The sequence below is a fragment of the Notolepis coatsorum genome, assembly GCF_963971535.1.
Source record: "Notolepis coatsorum genome assembly, chromosome: 4".
Lineage (NCBI taxonomy): Eukaryota > Metazoa > Chordata > Actinopteri > Aulopiformes > Paralepididae > Notolepis > Notolepis coatsorum.
This window is the reverse complement of record NC_140168.1, coordinates 98,170,650-98,191,672: the sequence shown is the minus strand read 5'-3', so window position 1 is coordinate 98,191,672 and position 21,023 is coordinate 98,170,650. Positions and strand designations below refer to the sequence as shown.

At 49.1% G+C, this 21,023-nt stretch overlaps 1 protein-coding gene across 1 annotated transcript in view; it reads left to right on the top strand.

The window, feature by feature from the left end:
• The window catches only part of fbxl2 (F-box and leucine-rich repeat protein 2), a 149,359-nt gene that overhangs the window by 102,225 nt on the left and 26,111 nt on the right, over positions 1-21,023 (top strand). The window contains 1 exon segment of the mRNA XM_084312819.1: positions 17,312-17,476. Within this exon segment, the coding sequence (XP_084168945.1) occupies positions 17,312-17,476 (165 nt within the window).

Here is a 21,023-nt window from a genome sequence, read left to right as displayed (position 1 = left end):
TCCGCTGTGAGGGTCAGTCAGTTCACAAAGTCATGGGGTCATGGTCGTCATCGATAGTATCAGGGAGCCTCGGCAGTTCTATTAGCCTCGCCACGGGTCGGGTGTAGGTCCGCCCTTGGACGAGCACTTCAGCTGCTCGGACCTTTCCATAGGCACCGGTGATCACTTTGCTTACGCGGCCAGCCGGCCACATAGCTCGGGGTAGTGACTGGTCGATAATCATGACGACTGTTCCTTCTGTCAAATTGTCTCTCTCTTTCACCCACTTCTGGCGGGTCTGTAGAGACGGTAGGTAGTGGAGTAGGAAGCTGTTCCAAAACTTGTCAGCCAGTACTTGACTGTACCTCCACATTCTTCGGCCGTTCGCTTCTTCAGGCCTGTACATTGTCTGGGGTAGCGCGGGGTCCAGCCGCCCCATCAAGAGTGTGTTGGGGGTGACTGGGTCGACATCTGCTACATCACTTGAGACGTAACCGAGGGGCTTTGAGTTCAATACTCCCTCGATCTCCGTGAGGACTGTCATTAAGACTTCTTCCGCCACGGTCTGGGCCCCAAGCACGGCATACAGGGCTGTCTTTATGGAACGTACTTCTCGTTCCCAAGTTCCACCGAAGTGAGGTGCGTTCGGGGGATTAAACTGGAAGTCAATCTGGGATGGAGCGAGGTGGGTCTTAAGTTCTGGGCCCATAGCTTGGAAGCTCTCTCTCAGCTCTCTTTCTCCGCCTTTGAAGTTTGTCCCGTGATCAGACAACAATGTAGACGGTTTTCCTTTCCGTGATGTGAATCTTCGGAAGGCCATAAGGAATGAGTCTGTGCTCATGGTTGGGAGGAGTTCGATATGTATCGCTCTGGTGGTCATGCATTTGAATACAATACCCCACCGCTTCTCGGTTCCTCTTCCTTTCTTTATATACAGCGGGCCGAAACAGTCCATACCGGTGGAGTGAAAAGGCTTGTCGCCGAGTCGGAGGCGACAGGGAGGTAGGTCAGCCATCCGGGGTATACTGGGCTGGGCTCGCCACTTACGACAGTCTAGACAGGTTCGCTGGAAGCGCCGCACTGCTTCTCTCCCTTGCAGTATTCAATAACGACGTCTGATCTCCGCGAAGACTCTCTCTGCCCCTGCGTGGTGCACATCCTCGTCGTATTTCTTTATGATCAGCTCTGTGACCTTGTGTCGGCTGTTCAAGACTATCGGGTACTTGACGTCATCCGGTAAGTCTGGGGCTCTCCGCAGACGACCACCCACTCTGTCCGCAGACGACCACCCACTCTGATGAGATTATGGGCGTCGCTCTCGGGGGCTAGGTGGAGCAGTCTGCTGTCTGATGGGACGGGCTTTGCTCCCTGTAGACAGGCTAGCTCATCGGGGAACGAGTCTCTCTGGGCTCGTTGTAGTAGAAGAAGTTCTGCTTCTTCGTAGTCAGCTGCTGAAATGTCAGTCGTGGGCTGAACCTCTGGGTGGTGCCACAGAAATGTCTTTAGCTGCGCACTCTGTAGGGTGAGGCAATCGTCTAGATCGGGGTCTGTGGGGACGAGTGTGTGTGTCAACCCACAGAACATAGGTTTCTTCAAGTTCAAGTTCTTCAAGTTCTTTAATAGTTGTCATACAGAAGTACAGAATACTTTCATACAAAATGCTTCTTACTGTTACGCTCCAGAGACTGTGCTAGACAAGATAGTATCAAATAACATAATAACATAATATAGCATGAATTTAGAAGAAGAGAATGAGGTCACAGTGTTCGGTATAGACATATGTACAATGTTCTGAGTTACCATATAATATACAATACACAATACTATGCAGTGTACTAATGTACAGTACTATCTAGTGCAAAGCAGAAATGGGATGAGGTACAATTTTAGGTACAATTTACAGTAAGGTGTACGAGTTGTAGTGCAATCCTTCATCCATAAATATAAAGTGTGGGGAGTGGGTGCTACAGTGTGTTTGTTTAAAGTGGGTGTGTGCTATAAAGTGTGTGGAGTGGGTGCTACAGTGTGTTTGTTTAAAGTGAGTGTGTGCGTGTGGATGTGTGTGCTATGTGCGTTTGGTGGTTGTTGTTGTGTAGTGTTCATTCATTGTTCGTTTAGCAGCCTGATGGCCTGGGGATAGAAGCTACTTCTGAGTCTTTCTGTGCTCGCCTTGAGACTCCGGTATCGCTTGCCTGACCGCAGCAGTTCAAAGAGGCAGTTGTTCGGGTGACTGGAGTCTTTAATGATTCTCTTAGCCTTGCCCTTGCAACGCTTGTAGTAAATGTTCTTGTTTTCGGCCTCCTCTTTACTCGCCTCCCGTGGGGTGGGTGTAGGCCACTCTTCTTCCGGGAGCTTGAGGAACTCTGGCCCGTCACTGTAGAGGTTGTGACGGGTGAGGTCATCCAGGGACATTCCCCGGGTGATGACGTCAGCTGGGTTGTGTTTGGTGTCCACATACCTCCAGCTCGCTACTTCTGTTAACTCTTGAATCTCGGTGACTCTGACTCCCACGAAGACCTTGTATCTGCACGAATCAGACCGGATCCATGCGAGTACTGTCGTGGAGTCTGACCACAAGATTGTTCTTTGCACCGGGATGGTGAGTTCACGTTGGATTAACGTGGCGAGCTGCGCTCCTGCTAGGGCTGCGCAGAGCTCTAGACGCGGGATAGATTGTTGCTTTCGTGGGGCTATTCTTGAGCGAGCCAGGATGAAAGCAGTATGTATTTCTCCTCCCTCCTCTCGGGCACGCAAGTAGGCCACCGAACCGTAGGCTACTTCGGAGGCGTCGCTGAATACGTGCAGGTCGATCTTGCATGTCTCTGGCCTCACTGTGGGTGGGAAGTAGCTGCGGCGTATATTAACACCTGGGAGTGAGCGGAGTTCCGTCTCCCACTCTCTCCATCTGGATGCAAGGTGTTCGGGTATGGGATCGTCCCAGCCCTGGTCCTTGTCCCATAGCGCTCTTACAATCATCTTTGCCCTGGTGGTGTAAGGTAGAATACATCCCAACGGGTCATATTGTCTGGCGAGTGTTCTGTATACACTCCGTCTGGTGGTCGGTATTGCCGTCGACCTTCCCTGCTCCTTGGTCAGGGGTTTGTGTCTATAATGGAGCGAGTCTGTTTTGAAGCGCCAGACTACTCCTAGTGTCATTTCTTGGGCTTCTCCTGGGATGGTCGCCATCCAGGTGTCGCTGCTCGCTGCCTTGTCCTCGGGGGAGAGGCTGCGCAGTACTTGCGGGTCGCTGCTGGCCCGCTGCCTGAGATCAAAGCCGCCTTTGATCAGGGAGGCGCGGAGCTTGAGTAGAAGAGCCTCGGCTTCTTCTGGCGTCGAGACGCTTTGTAAACAGTTGTCCACGTAGAAACTATTTGTCACACTTTGTCGGACCTCTTCATCTGCTGCTGGGTCCTCTGCAACGTGTTTTTGTAGTGCATTGTCCTCTGGGGAGAGGCTGCGCAATGCTGGGGGGTCGCTGCTGGCCCGCTGCCGGAGATCAAAGCCGTCTTTGATCAGGGAGGCGCGGAGCAGCGCACGACGTCGCCAGTCAATTTTCTTTATGTGTCCCGCTGTGATTAGCTTGTTAATCTCAGCGCGGTACACAGCCTCTTGAGCGGGGTCTTTGGCTAGGCGCCGCTCTGTGTTCAATAGATACCGCTCCGTCGCTTCTTTTGTGGCGTGAAAGGTGGGCATTCCCTCTCGCCTCAGGAGTGGAGTTGCGTATCTCATCACTCCGTTGACTGTGACTCTCTTTGTCCCTTGCTCGAGGAGGGCTATAGCGTAAATATCTTCCTTAGAACGAATGTCTTTCTTTTCGTTCTTAAAGGGCATTGTCTCTAGTGTCCATAGCCTCTCGACATGCTGCAGGAGTGTGGTGTCTTCTTCTGTCGCTCCGGAGTGGAGGCAGCCAGTGGCTGCTGTTCGGTTAAGAGACTTGGCGAGGGGGCCTTGTAATGTCCATCCTAGGCGGGTCTCGACTGCTGCAGGACAACCTCTGGGTCCTGTATGGACCCGGTCTATCGGGACTATGAGGTCTGCATGGTCGGAGCCTATCAGCAGGGTCGGGGTGGCACCGTCTATGAGCGGGATAGGGAGTTGACGCAGGTGCACATATTTATCCATCAGCTTGGCGATGGGGTAGGTGTACTGCGATAGTCCTATTTCTTGGCTGGTGAAAGCATTAGTAATCCTATACCGTCTCTCGGGCTGCCCGCTTGCTGCGATAGTGAAGGATACATTCTCGCCCTTTATCGTCTTTAGATCTCTTCTTATTGTCCGAATCGTCATCTGGTTCTCGCTCCCCCGCAGCCCCAGCTGGGCCGCAGCGGACGCAAGGAGAAGGGTCTTCTCTGACCCGTCATCAAGGACGGCGTAAGTGTCCATGATCTTATCTTGGTAACTCAGTGTTACGCGGACCACCTTTAAGAGCACCTGGGCGCCGCTGGTGCTAGCGGGGTCAATGTACATAACACTTGCCTTTGTGCTGCTGGATGGTGCAGGCTTTCTTCTGTTACTGTCGTGTAGGACATCTAGGTGGGCTCCGTCACACCGACTACACCTCTTCTTGAGGCGGCACTCGGCTGCCATGTGACTGCGCGCACATCGGTAACAGCGCCTGTTGGACTTTATCCATTGACTCACTTCTTCAGCGGTCATCTTCTTGAACAGGTCACATTGTGACAACCAGTGTTCCTTCTCGCAGTACGGGCACACCATCTTCCACTTCTCTTTCATCGAGGGGGTACTGTGGTTCTTGCTGCTCGGTACTGATTCTGATTGGTGCATGACAGTCACCGATCTTCGGCCATCGTTTGCTCTCCTAGGTCCCTCTTTGGAGCTTGGTGTGCTCCGCACGAACGTATCCAGCCGTAGGCTGCTGACTTCTCTCGCCAGGAAGTCGGCTAGGTCTAGGAGGGATGGCTCGGGACCGTTAGGATCACGGTGGTCTCTTTGCCGCCTGAAGCGCTCCTGTCGGGCGGGCGGCAGCTTCTCTAAAATCCTCTCGACGTTCGAGTTTGCGTATAGTTCGTGCATACCCTTTTCTCGTTGCGCCCCCAGCATCCCTACCAGGGATTGTACTTTGATAGACAGGTCGTCTAGTGAGCGATTGTCTGTTGCTGGGGGTAGGCGGTCAATATGCCTTATCTCTTGTATTACGTAATCCCATATACGTCCATATCTTTGGTCTAGTGCTGCTAGAGCCGCTGTGTATGGGGTAGTAGAGGTGGCATAGGCCAGCGCTATGTTGTGCGCTCTGGGCACTTTCAGGTGCTTCAATAGGATAGCATACTTGTGGCGTTCATCAGTTACATCCACCATCATTGTCTCTAAGCACATCCGTAGCTCCGTGTACTGTGCTCGGTTCTCATGGGTGAAGTCTGGAAACGTCGGTGTGCCAATGTATGACGCCGTGGATGGCTGGCACATCGGTGAGCGTTGGAAGAGAGGCCTCCTGGGCGAGTCTCCTCTTACGCCTCTCGGTGGGCTGGTACCGGCAGGGTACCATGGCCCGCTGGTCCAGGTACTATTCCTCGGGACTGGTCGTGCGTCATGCTCACCCGTGAATAGAGTCGGGGGTCTGTAGCGCAGAGCCGCGGGGGTATAGCCTGGGCTGTACTGGACCTCCTGGTCCTGTGGAGTAATGTGCTGCTGTCGGGCTTGACTCTCCTCTTCTCCCTCTTCTTCCTCTGCCAGGTCTTCTAGATCCTGTAGTCGTCTATTTAGCCTCTCCGCGGTGTCCGCCGTTCCTTCCTTGTAGCTGGGTCTCACTTGGACCGGTCGGGGAAGGAGTTCGGAGGGGGGTGTAGGCTCTCTCTGGTGGTCGGGCTCAGGGTCGCTTAATCGGTTAGGGGAGGGTGCCCTTGACCTGTGTCTTGACGAGGCCCTGGAACCCCTTGTGGAGGGAGGGGGTGTTGCCCTGGTGATCAGCTGCTCCATTAGCTGCGCTTGTAGTCTGTCGCGCTCGGCTTGTAGTCTGTCGCGCTCGGCTTCGCGCTTGGTGAGATCTGCTTCTCTTTGGGCACCGGCAGCGGCACGCTGGGTGTCGGCCCGGTCTCTTGCCATATTCTCTTCCGTCTGAAGGCGTCTCATCTCCAGACGTATGCGCTCTTCTTCGCTCCGTTGCTGCGCTTGGAGGCGTTCTCTTTCAATGGTAAAATGTTCGCGCTCGCTAAGCGTCTGTGCTTGGAGTCGATCGCGCTCTGCTTGGAGTCGATCACGCTCCGTACAGGCTGCTAGGCTGGCGAGGAACGCCTGTGCCAGCATCCTCTCCGCCTCGCTGGGGGAAGACGCTGGTTGAGGTGAGCCGCTCCTGGCAGTACCCGTTGGGGATGCGTTCCCCTGCGGGGAGTCCTGGAGCTCTATCTCCTCGGCGCTCTCCTCATCTTGTTCCGTGCAGAGTTCCATCTCTGGAGGGTTGTCTTCCTCCCGGAGCTCTTGGGGGACTACTTCTTCGGTCTTGGCGGGGGGTAAAGTCGTGTCAGTTCCCTCCTGGTCCCCACCGTGAGCTTGGTCAGTTACATTAGAACCCACTAGGGCCTCTGTGGTCGGGGTATCCTGGTTGATAGGGTCGGACATAATTTTACTTTCTACTTTTACCGCGTTTACCGTTTGTAGAAGGCTAGGTAGTATACTGGCAGCGTAATCCTCTAAGTACTGAGGTGGCTGTCGTCTACGCTGCGGGCGTTCTACTTTAGGAGGACCGTTTCGTGGAGTGTTCATCATAGGCCATTTCAATATTAATACCACTATATTAATATTACACTAATTACCCTCCGGCTCGAAGGACCAATTGTAACTGAGGGGTACAATTCCCTGACTGTATTGATAAGTATGGTATCATTAAACCACTACCGCTTTATGTACTTTAACTACTGGCCATACAGTACACGATATCTAAATATGATGAACACTTTCCCACAATGAAAACGGGTCCACACAAAGGTAATAATCAAATATTTAATATATAGCAAAAGGTACATATAATAGTTACTATTACATTTATGATTTGAATGCACTTGTAAGGCAAATGAGTACTCGTAGGCAAATCAACACTGAATGTCCAATCTCTGGTTACGCAGGAAGCAAGTATACAACCTGGCTCTTAGGGAATTAGATCTATGGTACTCTTAATGATATAGCAGGATATTCTGGAAGGGGTCCTCCCGGTTGTAGGCCGGTAGGGGGGGTAGGAGAGCCGTCGGTAGTAGACCGTCTGGTCAACGATATCTAGGGAGACTTCAAGTACAGAAGACAGTGCAGTAGACTCTTGATCCGCAGATGAATACACCTTGGTTCTCTCGTAGGCTGTAGCTCCACAGTGAAGAAGAAGCTAGGCGACCTCAGTCTCTGAGCGCCGACTCAACTTGACTCCTCTCGGGGGTAAATCCAACACTCACAGGCGTCGGCGATTATCCGCTCCACAAATCACAGTACCAAAGCAAATATATTCCAGCCGCATAGGGCTCAGCAGTCGTCTGGTAGGTAATCCAGTGTGCATGTCCCTCGGTCCTCGTCTAGATCTCCTCGGAAGAAAGCGCCATGTGTGGTCGGCCCCAGCCTGGATAAGACTCTAGATAACACGAGGAAGCGTTGGAGATGCTGGTCACTTTAGAACTCTAACCGCACGATGCACCATACACGATAGACTATTATTACTTAATAGAAATACGTCGCACTCGACGGTACAGTGCCAAACTCTGACAATTCAGCTATTAATTCGCACGAGGTCTCGATGCTATTCTAAGGCCAAACAGGCCATACTACACCGCACGCGGTATCGTGGGTGAGGTTTCACGTTCTGTTACTTAGTTGGGTAGAAGGGTAAAGGACTAAGGGTCTTCTACATTTACTTGCGCCATATTTATATGCACGGTGAACAAATAGTGCCACTCTCCTTTCGGTAGCCGTATTCCTGCGCAGAGCCGGGGCTAGTAGAGACATGTCTCGTCGGTACCATTGAACTTGGCTCCAAGGGGCTTGTCCCCTGGCGCCAGGTCCTTGTCCAATAAGAGAATGAACTATTATGGGCTATAGTAGGCTAAAGGGATATTCCGTGTATATGTACAAGGAATATACAAGGGATATCAAACGATATACAAATACTATTCAATATATATCCATAAATAAATATATATATTCGGTTTAATCTGATCCTTCGTAACAGTTAGGGTTAACACTTTCCCGGCCACTTGGATGCGTCTAATCTCACGCTAAACGGCCAGCATTTCTAAACAGACTTGCATAGTCCGTGGGGCTGTTTGTAGAGCTAAATCTATACTTTATAGTATTGCTATCTGTCCATTCTCATGGTCAATTGAGACCATAAATTGTCCCTTCAAAATGGCTTAAAGAAAAAAATTATTCATCAATACGTTCTCATTTTATAGCATCTTGAATATAAGCGTTATATGGGATTTGGACTAGTATATTTCCTGGAAGGCGAGATACAGGGCGCTAAGCTAGTAACGTTAAATCCAATGGTATTTCGGCTATACAGAAGCTAGAGTTAAAAATCAAACTGCATATGATCGATATGATGGTCCACCATGAATGCATGAAAGGGGGGGGGGGGGCGGGGGACGTCGTTTCTGATTATTGATTACCAATAACCGCGTTAGCCTCAGTAGCCACATTCGCTGATCGGGTGGATGGCTATCATAACCAGGCCTGATCAGCATGTAATTTACGTGAAAAAGATCTTACCGTGGGCCGGTTGGATCCCGCAAAGGATTTCCCAGTTATCGATCGCCATCTGGTAGATCAATATGTCCATTGGCTGATCATATATTCCTTTACTGCACACTAAAATCCGCGTCCCAAAACGTATTCCGTGTAACAGGCTACAGGCATAGCTTCAGGTTAGCAGAAAACGACATTGGAGATCGAGAAAAAACAAGACAACTTCTGCCACAGGGAACACTGCATTATCGAGATAGCGCCCCTAAGAGGATTTGGCCGGTAATGCACTTTTTCGAATTCAAAGAGTAGGGTACTTCTGCAGTGCTGCTCGGTGACATCGAGTAGGTTATTACAATGGAATAAAAGCCAAAACAACCTTGCCACGGACATGTCCGTGGTTGGTCCTCAACCGTTGGATCCGAAACGTGGACATCTCCGTGGTTGGCCGGGAAAAACGGTTAATGTTGCACCGAAAACAATCATATACAATTCCTTGTATGTGAAAACTACTTGTCAATAAAGACATTTCTGATTCTGATTCCGACATAAACCCATGAAACAAACAGCGGAATGTTCAGTGGGACTGCAGACTAAAAATAAATCCATGACCTTTGACCCAGAAGTGCTGTATGTCACGGCCGCTTGAGGTCATTATGAGGTCACAAAGGCCGAGGCTGTGTTGTTGTAGTCATCTGACTTGACTGCCCGGTTTGTTCTATAAAGAGACTCCTAAGTCGGGGTCTTCCAACCACTTCATGGACCACACAGGTCCACATTAGGACCAGGACCCCCCACCTGTTAAAGGAACATGCCAACAGTATGGGAAATGAATGGAAGCGGATACAGACCACTAACCTAGCTTAAAACTCCGGGAGAGGGTTTTTCGACCAACAGCTAGCTGGTCCGTATCAACATCCATTAATTTGTGTTAACACATCCACCGCCATAAACGGCTTACGACGGGTTTGCTGATCATGCGAATTCCGCCAATCCACGGCGTACAACGTTATTGAGGTCATATTTCATTTTTTCGCCATGGTATTCATAATTCCGCCACCCAGCCTCGGCTGAGACAGTGGGACTCGGCACAACCGTGCAACGCTTCAATACCGCCGCCTGGTGGATGATCGGGCGAGTTACTACCGGAAATGGATCTCTGGTGATCTCGGTGCATCTGGGAATTCCGTCCGGCAGTCACATATTGTTGCGGGACTCTAGACACACATCCGTGTATATGGATCGCTGCCATAACTCAATAATCGATATGATTTGGGCGTTTATTGCGCCATACAAACCGGAAATGGATCTAGTCGATCGACGTCAAATAAGTGAGATCTTTTTCCTCCAGTCTCATCGGCGAACGGTAAGAGGACAGTAACGTTACTTTCAGCTTGATGGTTTATTCTTTTCAATGCAAACCGCTCTGATCAATATATCACCCATACTACATAAAGCATTTACTGACGATCACGGAATTATAAACGACCCCCCCCCCCCTTTCATCCGCGCATGATGAGTCATAACGTTTAGGATCGTATTCAGTTGGATTTTTTAATATAGCGTGTATCGCGAATAAACTGCAATCGATAATCTATATATGCGTTTAGGCCTATAACTAGCGTTCTAGGAATTACTGCAGAAAACAATAAAAACATACTTATATTCTAGACAGCATTTTCGTATGAATGAAAAAGTATAACGTTCCTACATCCTGAACGATAGATAATCGATGTTGAATGGGCCATAGTAATGTCAATTTAGCAATACAATTTAAAAAGTTATAGCCCTGCAAAGAAGGTGAACATCTCCATAGGCTTAGACTGGTGGCAGTGATCATACATTGATGGATATAAGCGTGGCAGTTCTTTTTCATTATGGATCTCGCTCAGCATCATACTGCACTGTACTTCACTTCGTGCATGAGCACTGAATAAAAAATTCCACCATGTACCTTTACATCCCAACATTCGTCTGGCCACACCCCCATCCGCTTACCTTCATAAGCAGGTGTGTGGTCACCTACTCGCCTCCTTCTTCACTTTCACCTTCACTTTCCTTCGTCAAGGAAGTGCCTTCGGTAGATCCCCACTTGACGAGGTTGTTAGTAGAAGAAAGTTGGAAAACAAAAGAACGGGAAGATACGTTGACATCATATCTTTATTTTCTCTCTCACTATTTCGAGAAAATACGGCGATATTGTCTTCGTTACTGGAGTGTCTGGAAGATGATGATCATTCTGACCTTCAACGGCTTTTTCGTATTAGGAGCTCACGCCGCTGACATGCTTTCCAGCTACAGTCCTCCTTGCTGCGGCTGGATGGGGTTGCCCTCCGGCCACACAGCTGGACTGTGGGAAACACCGACTGTTGTGAGAAGCGGTTGTTTCCAGGATGGGGTACGTACTGTTTTGCTTGCAAGCTCTGGTTGTTGTTGATGCTGTGGGGGTTAGCTGACAATTTACGAAACGCCGACTCCAGGCTGGGGTCCTCTGCTCGGCTTAAACGGCGGTCGGAGGATCTTGGTCTGACGCCCATGATGGTCAATCTAGTGGGCCGCGACCAGGTCCTGGTGAACCCAGGATTCTCGAGCGGATGCTTCTCTGTCCCGTGCAGGCCCCACCTTTCACATAAAAATGAAAGTACACCCTAACGAGGAAATGTGGGCATAGGATCTTCTTTATCTGGAGTTCCATGCTCAAAGTCGGCTGCAGCCCGAAATGGGAATTGTGCTGGCCCCGCTGTATGTCTGGATCACCGTTGAAAACTGTGTTTGACATTCTTTTTCTTTTCCCTCTTAGGGGAGGGACTTGGACAGCGGCCTGTCTGAAGTGTGGCTTGTTATGTCATTGTGTACAGTTCAGGTGATAGCTGCTTAGCTGGCGTGCTAGTTGTGGCCTACTGTGTTAGCCAGTCAGCTGTTAGCTGCGGCGCTAGCTCGCTGTGTTTACCAGGCTAGTAAACGTTAGCTTGTTGCTATCAGTCGGATAGCTGCTTAGCTGGCGTGCTAGTTGTGGCCTACTGTGTTAGCCAGTCAGCTGTTAGCTGCGGCGCTAGCTCGCTGTGTTTACCAGGCTAGTAAACGTTAGCTTGTTGCTATCAGTCGGACGGCTGTTAGCTTAATGCTACACTGTTGAACGTTTTCTATGACTATAACGCCTTAAACACTCTGACTACGACGTCATCTTTGACAGAGGATGTTAGTCGAACCTACACCGGGAGCCCTGCCAGCGAGGACTGCGTCAACATGGAGAAACGTAGCGGCTGGGTGGCGCAGCGACGTTACCCTCGTCGCCAACACAGGAGATGCTGTGTTCAACTTCGGTGTCCCGTTAGCCAGATTGCAGTTCTCTTGGCCTGCGCTCAGGGTAGGAAGGTCCCGACCGGACTTTAAACAATTCTTCTTTCCTTCCCTTTTTTTTTTTTTATCCACCTTTTCTCCCATTTTTCTATATTTTCTCCCATCCCAATTTTTGTATCATCCAATTCAACCCTCCCCTGTCACGAACGCTGTTTCTTGCCTCCCACAAGCCGGCTGCAATGTGGACTAAGTCATACATGGCACAAGTCCCCTCCGGTACTTGAGGTAACAGCAGTCGCATCTTTTCACCTGCGCAGCTCGATCTCTCAGTGGCGAGGAGTACCCTGTAGGAGTCGCTGTCCACAACGCCCAATCCCCACCCATCAGTTTCCCACCCCCTAATACGGCCAATGTGTATTAGTATGAACAACCAGCTAAACTGAAAGCAATGTGGAGCGCTGGGATCGAACAGGCGATCCCAGCGTCTCCGCATTCGTGGCGAGAGACGCTGCCCACTACGCCACGTAGCCGCCTTTCTTTCCTTCCCTTCTAAATGTTTTGTAATAACGATGTTTTCCAAAACGTGTGTTGCTGCAATACATTGAGGATACGACGCGTGTTGTGTGTGAATTGTCTTGTCACTGTGTGTTCATGTAACGTGAACTCACAACTAAGGGGGTTAATTAACCTATGAAGCTATGCTTAGTGACATTGCTGGGGTTGTGCTTTCCGCTTGAGAAACAATTTTTTCCTAAAGAAAAGATTGTTTGGTCACTTATCATGTGTGCTTAGCAAGGCCTGTGGCCAATACATAATCGAGGATTCTGTATTCTCTCGTTATGTAAAACGGTGTTCCTCTGTAGCAAGAGTGTACTTTTGCCATTTTTTGTTGTGATGAAGGGTTGTGTGTGTCTTGTGATCTACAACTGGGTTAGGTTTGGCCCACAGAAGCACATATGTAAGTCTGGTACCGGGGCTCTTAAAGGGGGCCCTCTCTGTTCTGTGTTTTTTCCTTAGTAAAAATCAGATAGCAGGTTAGCACATGAGCTATGTGAGGCTGTTCAATGCTTCATGTAGCGGGCTATGACTGTGTCATGCTCTACTTGTCATTACATCGTATCATGGGTGTGGGGTCGTAAAGGGGTGAACTGGTAATCCTTTCCTCCCCTTTTTCTGATTGGTCAGGGGTTAAAACCTCCTGTCCTTCAAGGTTCCTGTCACGTTGCTGTTCGGCACGTTACAGGGTAAGAGGGGGGGGGGGGGGAGTTTCCTGGTCCCACGCCCTGGAAGATTGGGCGTGTGCACCGTGGAAATTCCCCCGCCATAGAGTACGTCACTGAGCGCGTCTCTGTTGGTAAGACTTCCGTGGGTTGTTCAGGTCCATGTTATGGGAGTTGTCAGAGCTCCTCCTCACGAAGCTCCTCCTCTGGGAGAAGTGCCTTCTGTGAGTTCGGACTCTCCTTCCCAGTGAGGGAGCCTCCTCAGAGTTTCAGAGCCTCCTCCTTAGATTGTCAAGGTGAGTAGAACTTCAAAAAGGAGTTCTGCTCTATTGTGTGTGTATTCGATTCAATTCGATTGTTGAGTGTGTATTGGTTCAGTGCCTCCTCCTCGGAGAGCCCTAAACCAAGTGTTACATAGCGCAATGTTGCAATATATTCTTTTCAATCTATACAGCTCGCGTGGGAAGTCTCTCTGGGGATTTCCGTCTCCTCCCTGTGGGTGGTGGAATGTAAAAATGTAAAAAAAAAATACCCTCAGCTGCGTCACGTGGGATTCATGTCAGTCTGTGTTTCTTTCTTTTTTGAATAAAAAGAGGAAGGAACATGAAGCACGACGGCTCCTTGTCATTCTCCCAGGCGACTTGGAGGAACAATGTTTGGTGTCTTGCTAGCAGGGTTAGAAATTAACGGGGGCTTGGGGCAAAATGCCCTCGAAAATTGACCAAATGCCCTCGAAAATCAGTTAAGGGGGGCAAGAAAAGCCCCCGACAGTTTACTAATTATATATATAATTATATATATGCTCTACAGTGCGAGCATTTCCCTCGTATTTGCCCCTAATATTATGTGTGTGTGCGAACCGGAAAAATCATTTACTTGCAGACAGTGTGCGAGACGAGTGAAGATTACAAAACAGCTCCGCTGTTAATAGTTCAGAAACTGGACTGAAATTCAGTTTTTGGGTGGAATGCAAGGAGGGAGGCAGGCGGGGCCTGCTGCGTGTTACAGGGTGCTTGAGAGGTGCGAACACAGACAGACAGAGAGCTCTGCTTTTCAGCAAGCATGCATAGTGTAACATTAAGTTACACAGTCACTGCTATCTTAACGTTAGCAAGCTAAGCATCTGCATAGCGCGACCTGTGTAACGTTAAGTAACTTGTGTTTGGCGGGGAAAGACCGTTCCATTTGTAACACAACTCCAAAGAATAACATCCAAATCCGATCCCGATGCGCATTTCCTTCATTCCACAGCGCTGAGCGTGCAACGTATTTCATTGACGATCTGACAACAACACAACTTGCCCTCAGGGACAATCATATTTAATCTATTTAAATAGAGTATGTATGTATTATTTACAGATAATTGAAGGTACCTCAAAACATGAAACCAAGCCATGTCACACATCGTGTGTGTGTGTGTTACTTGAACAATTGTCACTGTGCTCCTAAATTTCGGTGTGCTCCTAAATTTGTATTTAGATTTTATTTATTAACATTTTATTTAGGAGCACATGTGCTCCTTGGGAAAAAGGTTAGCGTAGAGCCCTATATATGGAGACATTAACATTACGTTATCAAACATAGGGACGAAGACTGTAAAAAAAAGTGTCAACAATGTTTTATAATCTTTATGTTAATTTTCATTAGAAAAATGTTGTGCCCCCGAAATACAAAAAAAATCCCCCGAAAATCAATTAAGGGGGGCAAAAAAAGCCCTTGAATTTTTTTTTTATTTCTAACCCTGCTTGCTAGACTATCCATTGATGTGTTTGGCTCTCTACGCGTATGTAAGTGCTGGCTCTGGGTGTTTCTGATGGGAATCACGCAGGGGCTAAGTGCGCCTTGGTTGCTTGTTATTAAAACAGCGTTTTTATAGGGCAACTGGGATGGAGTTTTGTCTCTTCCGAGCGCCAGTTTACTAGGTTGTCTCGATGAATTCTCGTTCATATCTGGGGGATGTTAACGGAATAGATCAGAACATAGGTAGAGGGGTCTCACACCCTTGGGGTGGGCCACCGAGCACGGTTCAAACCGGCCCGTCTGGGTGGCGCCCTCTTTTCATGTTTTAGATCAACACGCATATCTGCCCCTTCTCCTGGAGTGGGCATGTCGTCGTGGTTAGGGCACGGGACTGGTTCTGGTCACGCTGGTCCAGGTCAGTTAACCCGTTGTCCGCCGGGGATGCAGATCTGCTGTTCTGGTACCCTGAGGGACTTGGGCTTTTTTCAGGGGGAAAAATGCCGGGTCGGCCCGGGTGTCACAGGGTTAGGCGTTATGGAGACCCTTGTTTGGTACTCTTTTGTACCTGGCACTATCATAAGGGGCTGGTTCTCCTTTCTTCGCTCCTCTCTCACGCATGGCGAAGAGGGGGCTGTTGGGGTGGTCTTCTGGACCTCCTCTGGTAACCCTGTGTGCTTCCCGAGCCGCCGGGCCCGGTCCGAAGTAAAGTTTCGTTGATACCGTAGGCCTGGTATAACCCTTTTTTCTTGAGGGGTTATAGGAACAACCACCGTCTGTACCGAGAGGGTAGTTGATTCCCTGGTATGTTGGAGCAGTGTCAACTCCCGGGTTGCCCGGTTGAGTGTGCCCCTGCACGTTCATGACGTCTGCCAATCATGTCAGCCTTCTCTGCCTCGACCCCTCTGGGTGGGTTTTTCTTTATGGAGGCTTTGTCATGGTGATCAACAACGCCAGCATACGCCCCTTCCGCCGGGGGGGCTGTTTTCAGCTGACTCCTTTGGCGCCTGTCTCGTCCGCAGTGCTCCAGGCTCAGGTTACAGCCTGCTGCCTGGTTTCCCCGGTGCGCTGCCTGCTTCCGTTGGTTAACCTTTTTGAGTGCTTACGGCCATGCTGACTGCCTGTTCTACAGGGTCAGTGTGCCAGGTGGTGTGCTATTGGGGGGAAAGGGCCCGCTCTTGGAGGGGCCTTATCCGAATACGCTGGCGATGTGGGGGGGCGGTGTCACTGAGTGACCGCCTGGTGGGGTCTTGATGCCTGGCGTCATTGACCTCTCCGGGCCCCCTTTTTCCGGGGGATCCAGTCCCTTCGTGGGTCTGGGTCTTCCTTCGCGCTCCGCTGCTACAGCCTTGCCACGGGGTTGGGTTTGCTCTTGACCCCGTGATTTTGGGGGCAGTAACGAGGTTGTTCCTTCCGTTCGTTCCCTGGTGGCATGCGGGTTGTGCGTGTGTGTAGTCGTGGGGTCAAGCCACGGTCTGCTCACCCTGTGCGTTGGGTTGCTTGAGTTCCTCTTCGCATGGTCGGATCCGTCTCCCTCCCGTAAGCCTCCAATAGGGGGGGTATCCTCCATTAGGGAGGGTCGGGGGGGCTCGGTCCTCCCCGGTCTGATGGTTGTGGGGGGCCTCAGCGGGGTACATTTGTCGGGCTATGGCTCTCGCTCAGCCTCCCTTGTGCAGTATGATGCTGAGCGAGATCCATAATGAAACAGAACGTAAGGTTATTTATATAACCAAGTTCTGTGAGTAATGGTGACGCTCAGCATCAGACGCCGCTGCAGCCCTTGATCTCGCCTTGTGGTGAAAGTTCGGGAAGGAGGCGAGTAGGTGACCACACACCTGCTTATGAAGGTAAGCGGATGGGGGTGTGGCCAGACGAATGTTGGGATGTAAAGGTACATGGTGGAATTTTTTATTCAGTGCTCATGCACGAAGTGAAGTACAGTGCAGTATGATGCTGAGCGTCACCATAATTCACAGAACTTGGTTATATACATAACCTTACGTTAATGTGTTAAGACCACTAACCTAGCTTAAAACTCCGGGAGAGGTGTTTTTGTCCAACAGCTAGGCTAGCTGGTCCTTATCAACTTCCATTCATTTGTGCTAAGCTAGGCTAGCTTGTAGCTGGATAGCCTTCTACTGAACGCACAGAGAGGAAATTGGTATCTATCTTCTTGTCTGATGGTAAGCGCAATCCCATGTTCCTTTATTTAATTTTATAAAAAGAAAAGATTTAGAGCGAGATTGGGGGGGGGGGGTGCAACACATGTCCTCGGCCGTATTCGAACCCGGGACGCTGCGATGGCGCAGCATGTGCCCCCGGGACGCCCCGACATGTCCCTGTCCTCGTCCTCCATCTGAAATGTTGACGGTTGGCCGTGTGACCTCGTCTCTTCTCAGGACGTTCGCTCAGAACTGCAGGAACATCGAGGTCCTGAACCTGAACGGCTGCACGAAGATCACGGACAGCACCTGCCTCAGCCTCAGCAAGTTCTGCTCCAAGCTCAGACAGCTGGACCTCACGTCTTGCGTGTCCCTCACCAACCACTCCCTCAAGGCCCTCAGGTGACGCACACACACACCACACACACACACACACACACACACGCGCGCGTACAGACACACACACACACACACACGTACAGACACACACGCGCACACACACACACGCATGCAGACACTCACACACACACGTACAGACACACACACACACACACACCACACACACACACACACACGTACAGACACACACGCGCACACACACACACGCATGCAGACACACACACACACACACACACGTACAGACACACACACACACGTACACACACGTGCGTACAGACACACACACACGTACACGTACACACGTACAGACACACACACACACATGTACAGACACACACACACACGTACACACACACACACATGTACAGACACACACACACGCATGCAGACACACACACACACACGTACAGACACACACACACACGTACACACACGTGCGTACAGACACACACACACGTACACACACACGTACAGACACACACACACACACACATGTACAGACACACACACACACGTACAGACACACACACACATGTACAGACACACACACACGTACAGACACACGCACACGCACTTATCCAAAGCTCTTTAACCAAACCCAAATCATTATGAATTGAAAATGGGGGACCCTGATATAAACAAGACAAACGTCTTTCTCTGGTCTGCATCCCCTTAACAATCGTGTGTCTTGAGCCGTACTGTATTGTACCCATTCTGCAATCTGTTAAAGGGGAACTATTTGACTATTTCTTTCACTATTTGGGCACTTTTACACAATTCCTGTGATTTTATGGAACACCTCTGTAATTTTTTATTTTTTTTAATTCATTGTTTTGTATTTCTAATCAAGTCCTCAAAAACAGCATTTTTCTACCTCAAGATCCTAAGCCGTTTTGAGGCTGGGCTCCAACCACAATGGTAAGTTACTGACTCGCCTGAACATTATCATGCAGCGGTGTCTCTCTGACATCACAAATCATCACATTTTCAGATGACTCAGTTCAGTGAGGGTGAATATTGTGAGAGGAGAATTGGAAGAATGCGCCAATATGATAATTAGAGACATAGATCATATTAATATAAGTCCACATAGCTAGGAAACAATGCTAAACATTGAAAAAGGCCATTTATAAGATAGTTCCCCCTTAAATAAAGTTTTCATTCATTCACCAGGGGTGTTGTCTACGCATCCGGCCCCCGGGGTGGTTTTGGAAAGCGGGATTTAAAAAAAATTGTATATCCACGCGAGTGCTGCTCTGTGCTGACATTTTTTTGATCAAATTTTTTTATTATTATTCACATGAAACAAGACAACACATTAAACACAATCACAATACATAGAACTTCACAAGAAAATAACAAAAACAATAATAATACAGAATAACAATTTATACAGACAAAGAGAAAAGAAAACAGAGTTCAACCTTCTAAATTTTAAATCCAAGGGGTACTATCCAATAAATGGTCTTTCCCAGTGTTCAGCCCCGATTCCCGGCTGTGTGACCCTATATTAATAAAACGTACATCTCCAATTCACCACAAGGACCACTTTTTGAGAACACGACCCGAAAACAGAGCAATGAACCTTCATGACAAAACAAAAACCTGTAGAGGTGTTCCATAGACTCACAGAGACCGTGTAAAAGTGACCAAACAGTGAAGAAATAGTTAAATAGCTGCCCCCCCATAAAATCCCCAGCTAAACTCAAGAGGACAAGACAAAAGACAAGACGGACAAAACATTTCCTCCTCCCCCTCCCAAGAGACCCCCGGACTCACCCGAACACGCACCTCAACCCCGCTCAGCCGCACACGGCGGTCCTGACCTTTTCGGCTGCTGCAAACCACAGGTCAATACCTGCCTGTCCCACCCCAATCACCGTGAATATCTCAAGATAAATCACATCCAATAGTGTTAGGGACCAGTTAATCACTGTAAGCTTCTCAGGCTCCTTCCATCTCATTGCTATTAGCTTCTTCGCTGCTGTGACACCCGCTAGGACAACCCTTTTTAGTTGAACGGACGCAGGTAGTGTCGTTATATCGTTCAGGAGTAGCGTAACAGCTGTGAATGGGATAGTTAAGCCACACAGATCTGAAAGTTTGTCCGTTATTGACCTCCAGAAGCGGGCCACTGGTGGGCAATCCCAATACATATGCATATAAGTGCCAGTGGCCTTTTGAGAGCACAAAGTGCACCGAGAGTCGGTTATCAGTCCCATAGCAAATAGCTTCCTAGGTGTAAGATAGGTCCTATGAATATAATTAAAATTTATTTGCTGGTGATTGGGGTTGCGGGAAGATAATGCCACATTTGCCCAAACATCATCCCAGTCAAACTCGGGGTCCAACTCCGGGATATCCACCCGCCAGATTGTATCCAATGATACATTTTTATACGTGGATTGAATTAAGAGCGTATAAAAGTCTGAGACAAACCCTCTGGAGGTCGTCCTGTCCACTATGAGCCTGAGGAAGGGGTGTGGGTGCAAAGCTTGAGCCCACGGCACGCCATGCGCCCTCAGCGCTGACCTTAGTTGAAGGTAAAGAAAAAAGGACTCGCTGGGAAGATCATAAAATTCTCTTAAGTCCTGAAACGCACGGAGGCCGTTCTTATCATAAATATCCTCCAGAGTATGAACTCCCCATCTCTGCCATTGAGGAATATTAACCGGTTTGTGCCCAACAAGTAATTGCTGGTTATTAAAAATTGGAGAGTCCAGGTGCCATGGGCATTTAACCCCACACGACCTCTGTACATTACGCCACGTTTGCATCACGTGAGTTATGATCGGTCCATACCTCAGCCGGCATTTCGAAATAGAGACAGTGGAGTACACCACATCCTGCAATCTTAGCGGTGAGACCGCCGCCGCTTCTAAGGTGCGCCAAGATACAGCATCTACAGGGTCTAGCCAGCACATCAGAGGTCTCAGTGAGAAGGACCAGAAATAAAGCTTAAAATCAGGGATTGCGAGGCCCCCATCTTGTTTCCTACATTGAGTAGTAGCTCTTTTGATTCTCGGGCGTTTGTTATTCCAGATAAATTTAGATGCCATCGATTGTACCTTGCGCCAGTGGTCTATTGGAGGGGGCAGGGGGAGCATTGAGCTAACAAAATGTATCCTAGGCAGAACGTTCATTTTGATTATGGAAGCTCGGGCTTGTAGGGAGTTAGGAAGGGATGACCATCTGTCTAGATCCTGGCGTATTTTATCATAAGTAACCGTGAAGTTGTACTTAGTAGTTTGACTCAGCATGGGGAATATCTCTATACCTAAGTATTTAAAATGTTCCACTATGGGGATATCAGCTGGTAGTCGCACCGCCTTGGCCAGCTCATTAAGAGGTAGGCAGGCTGATTTGTTCAAGTTAATCTTAAAGCCTGACAATTTACCAAAGTCGTCGATTATTTCCAATAATTTTGTGGCCGACCGGGAAGGGTCATCCATAAAAATCAGTAGGTCATCCGCATAGAGAGCAATTTTGTGTGGTGTATTATTGATCATTATGGGGATGATGTCCTCTGATTGCCTAATAAATTGGGCCA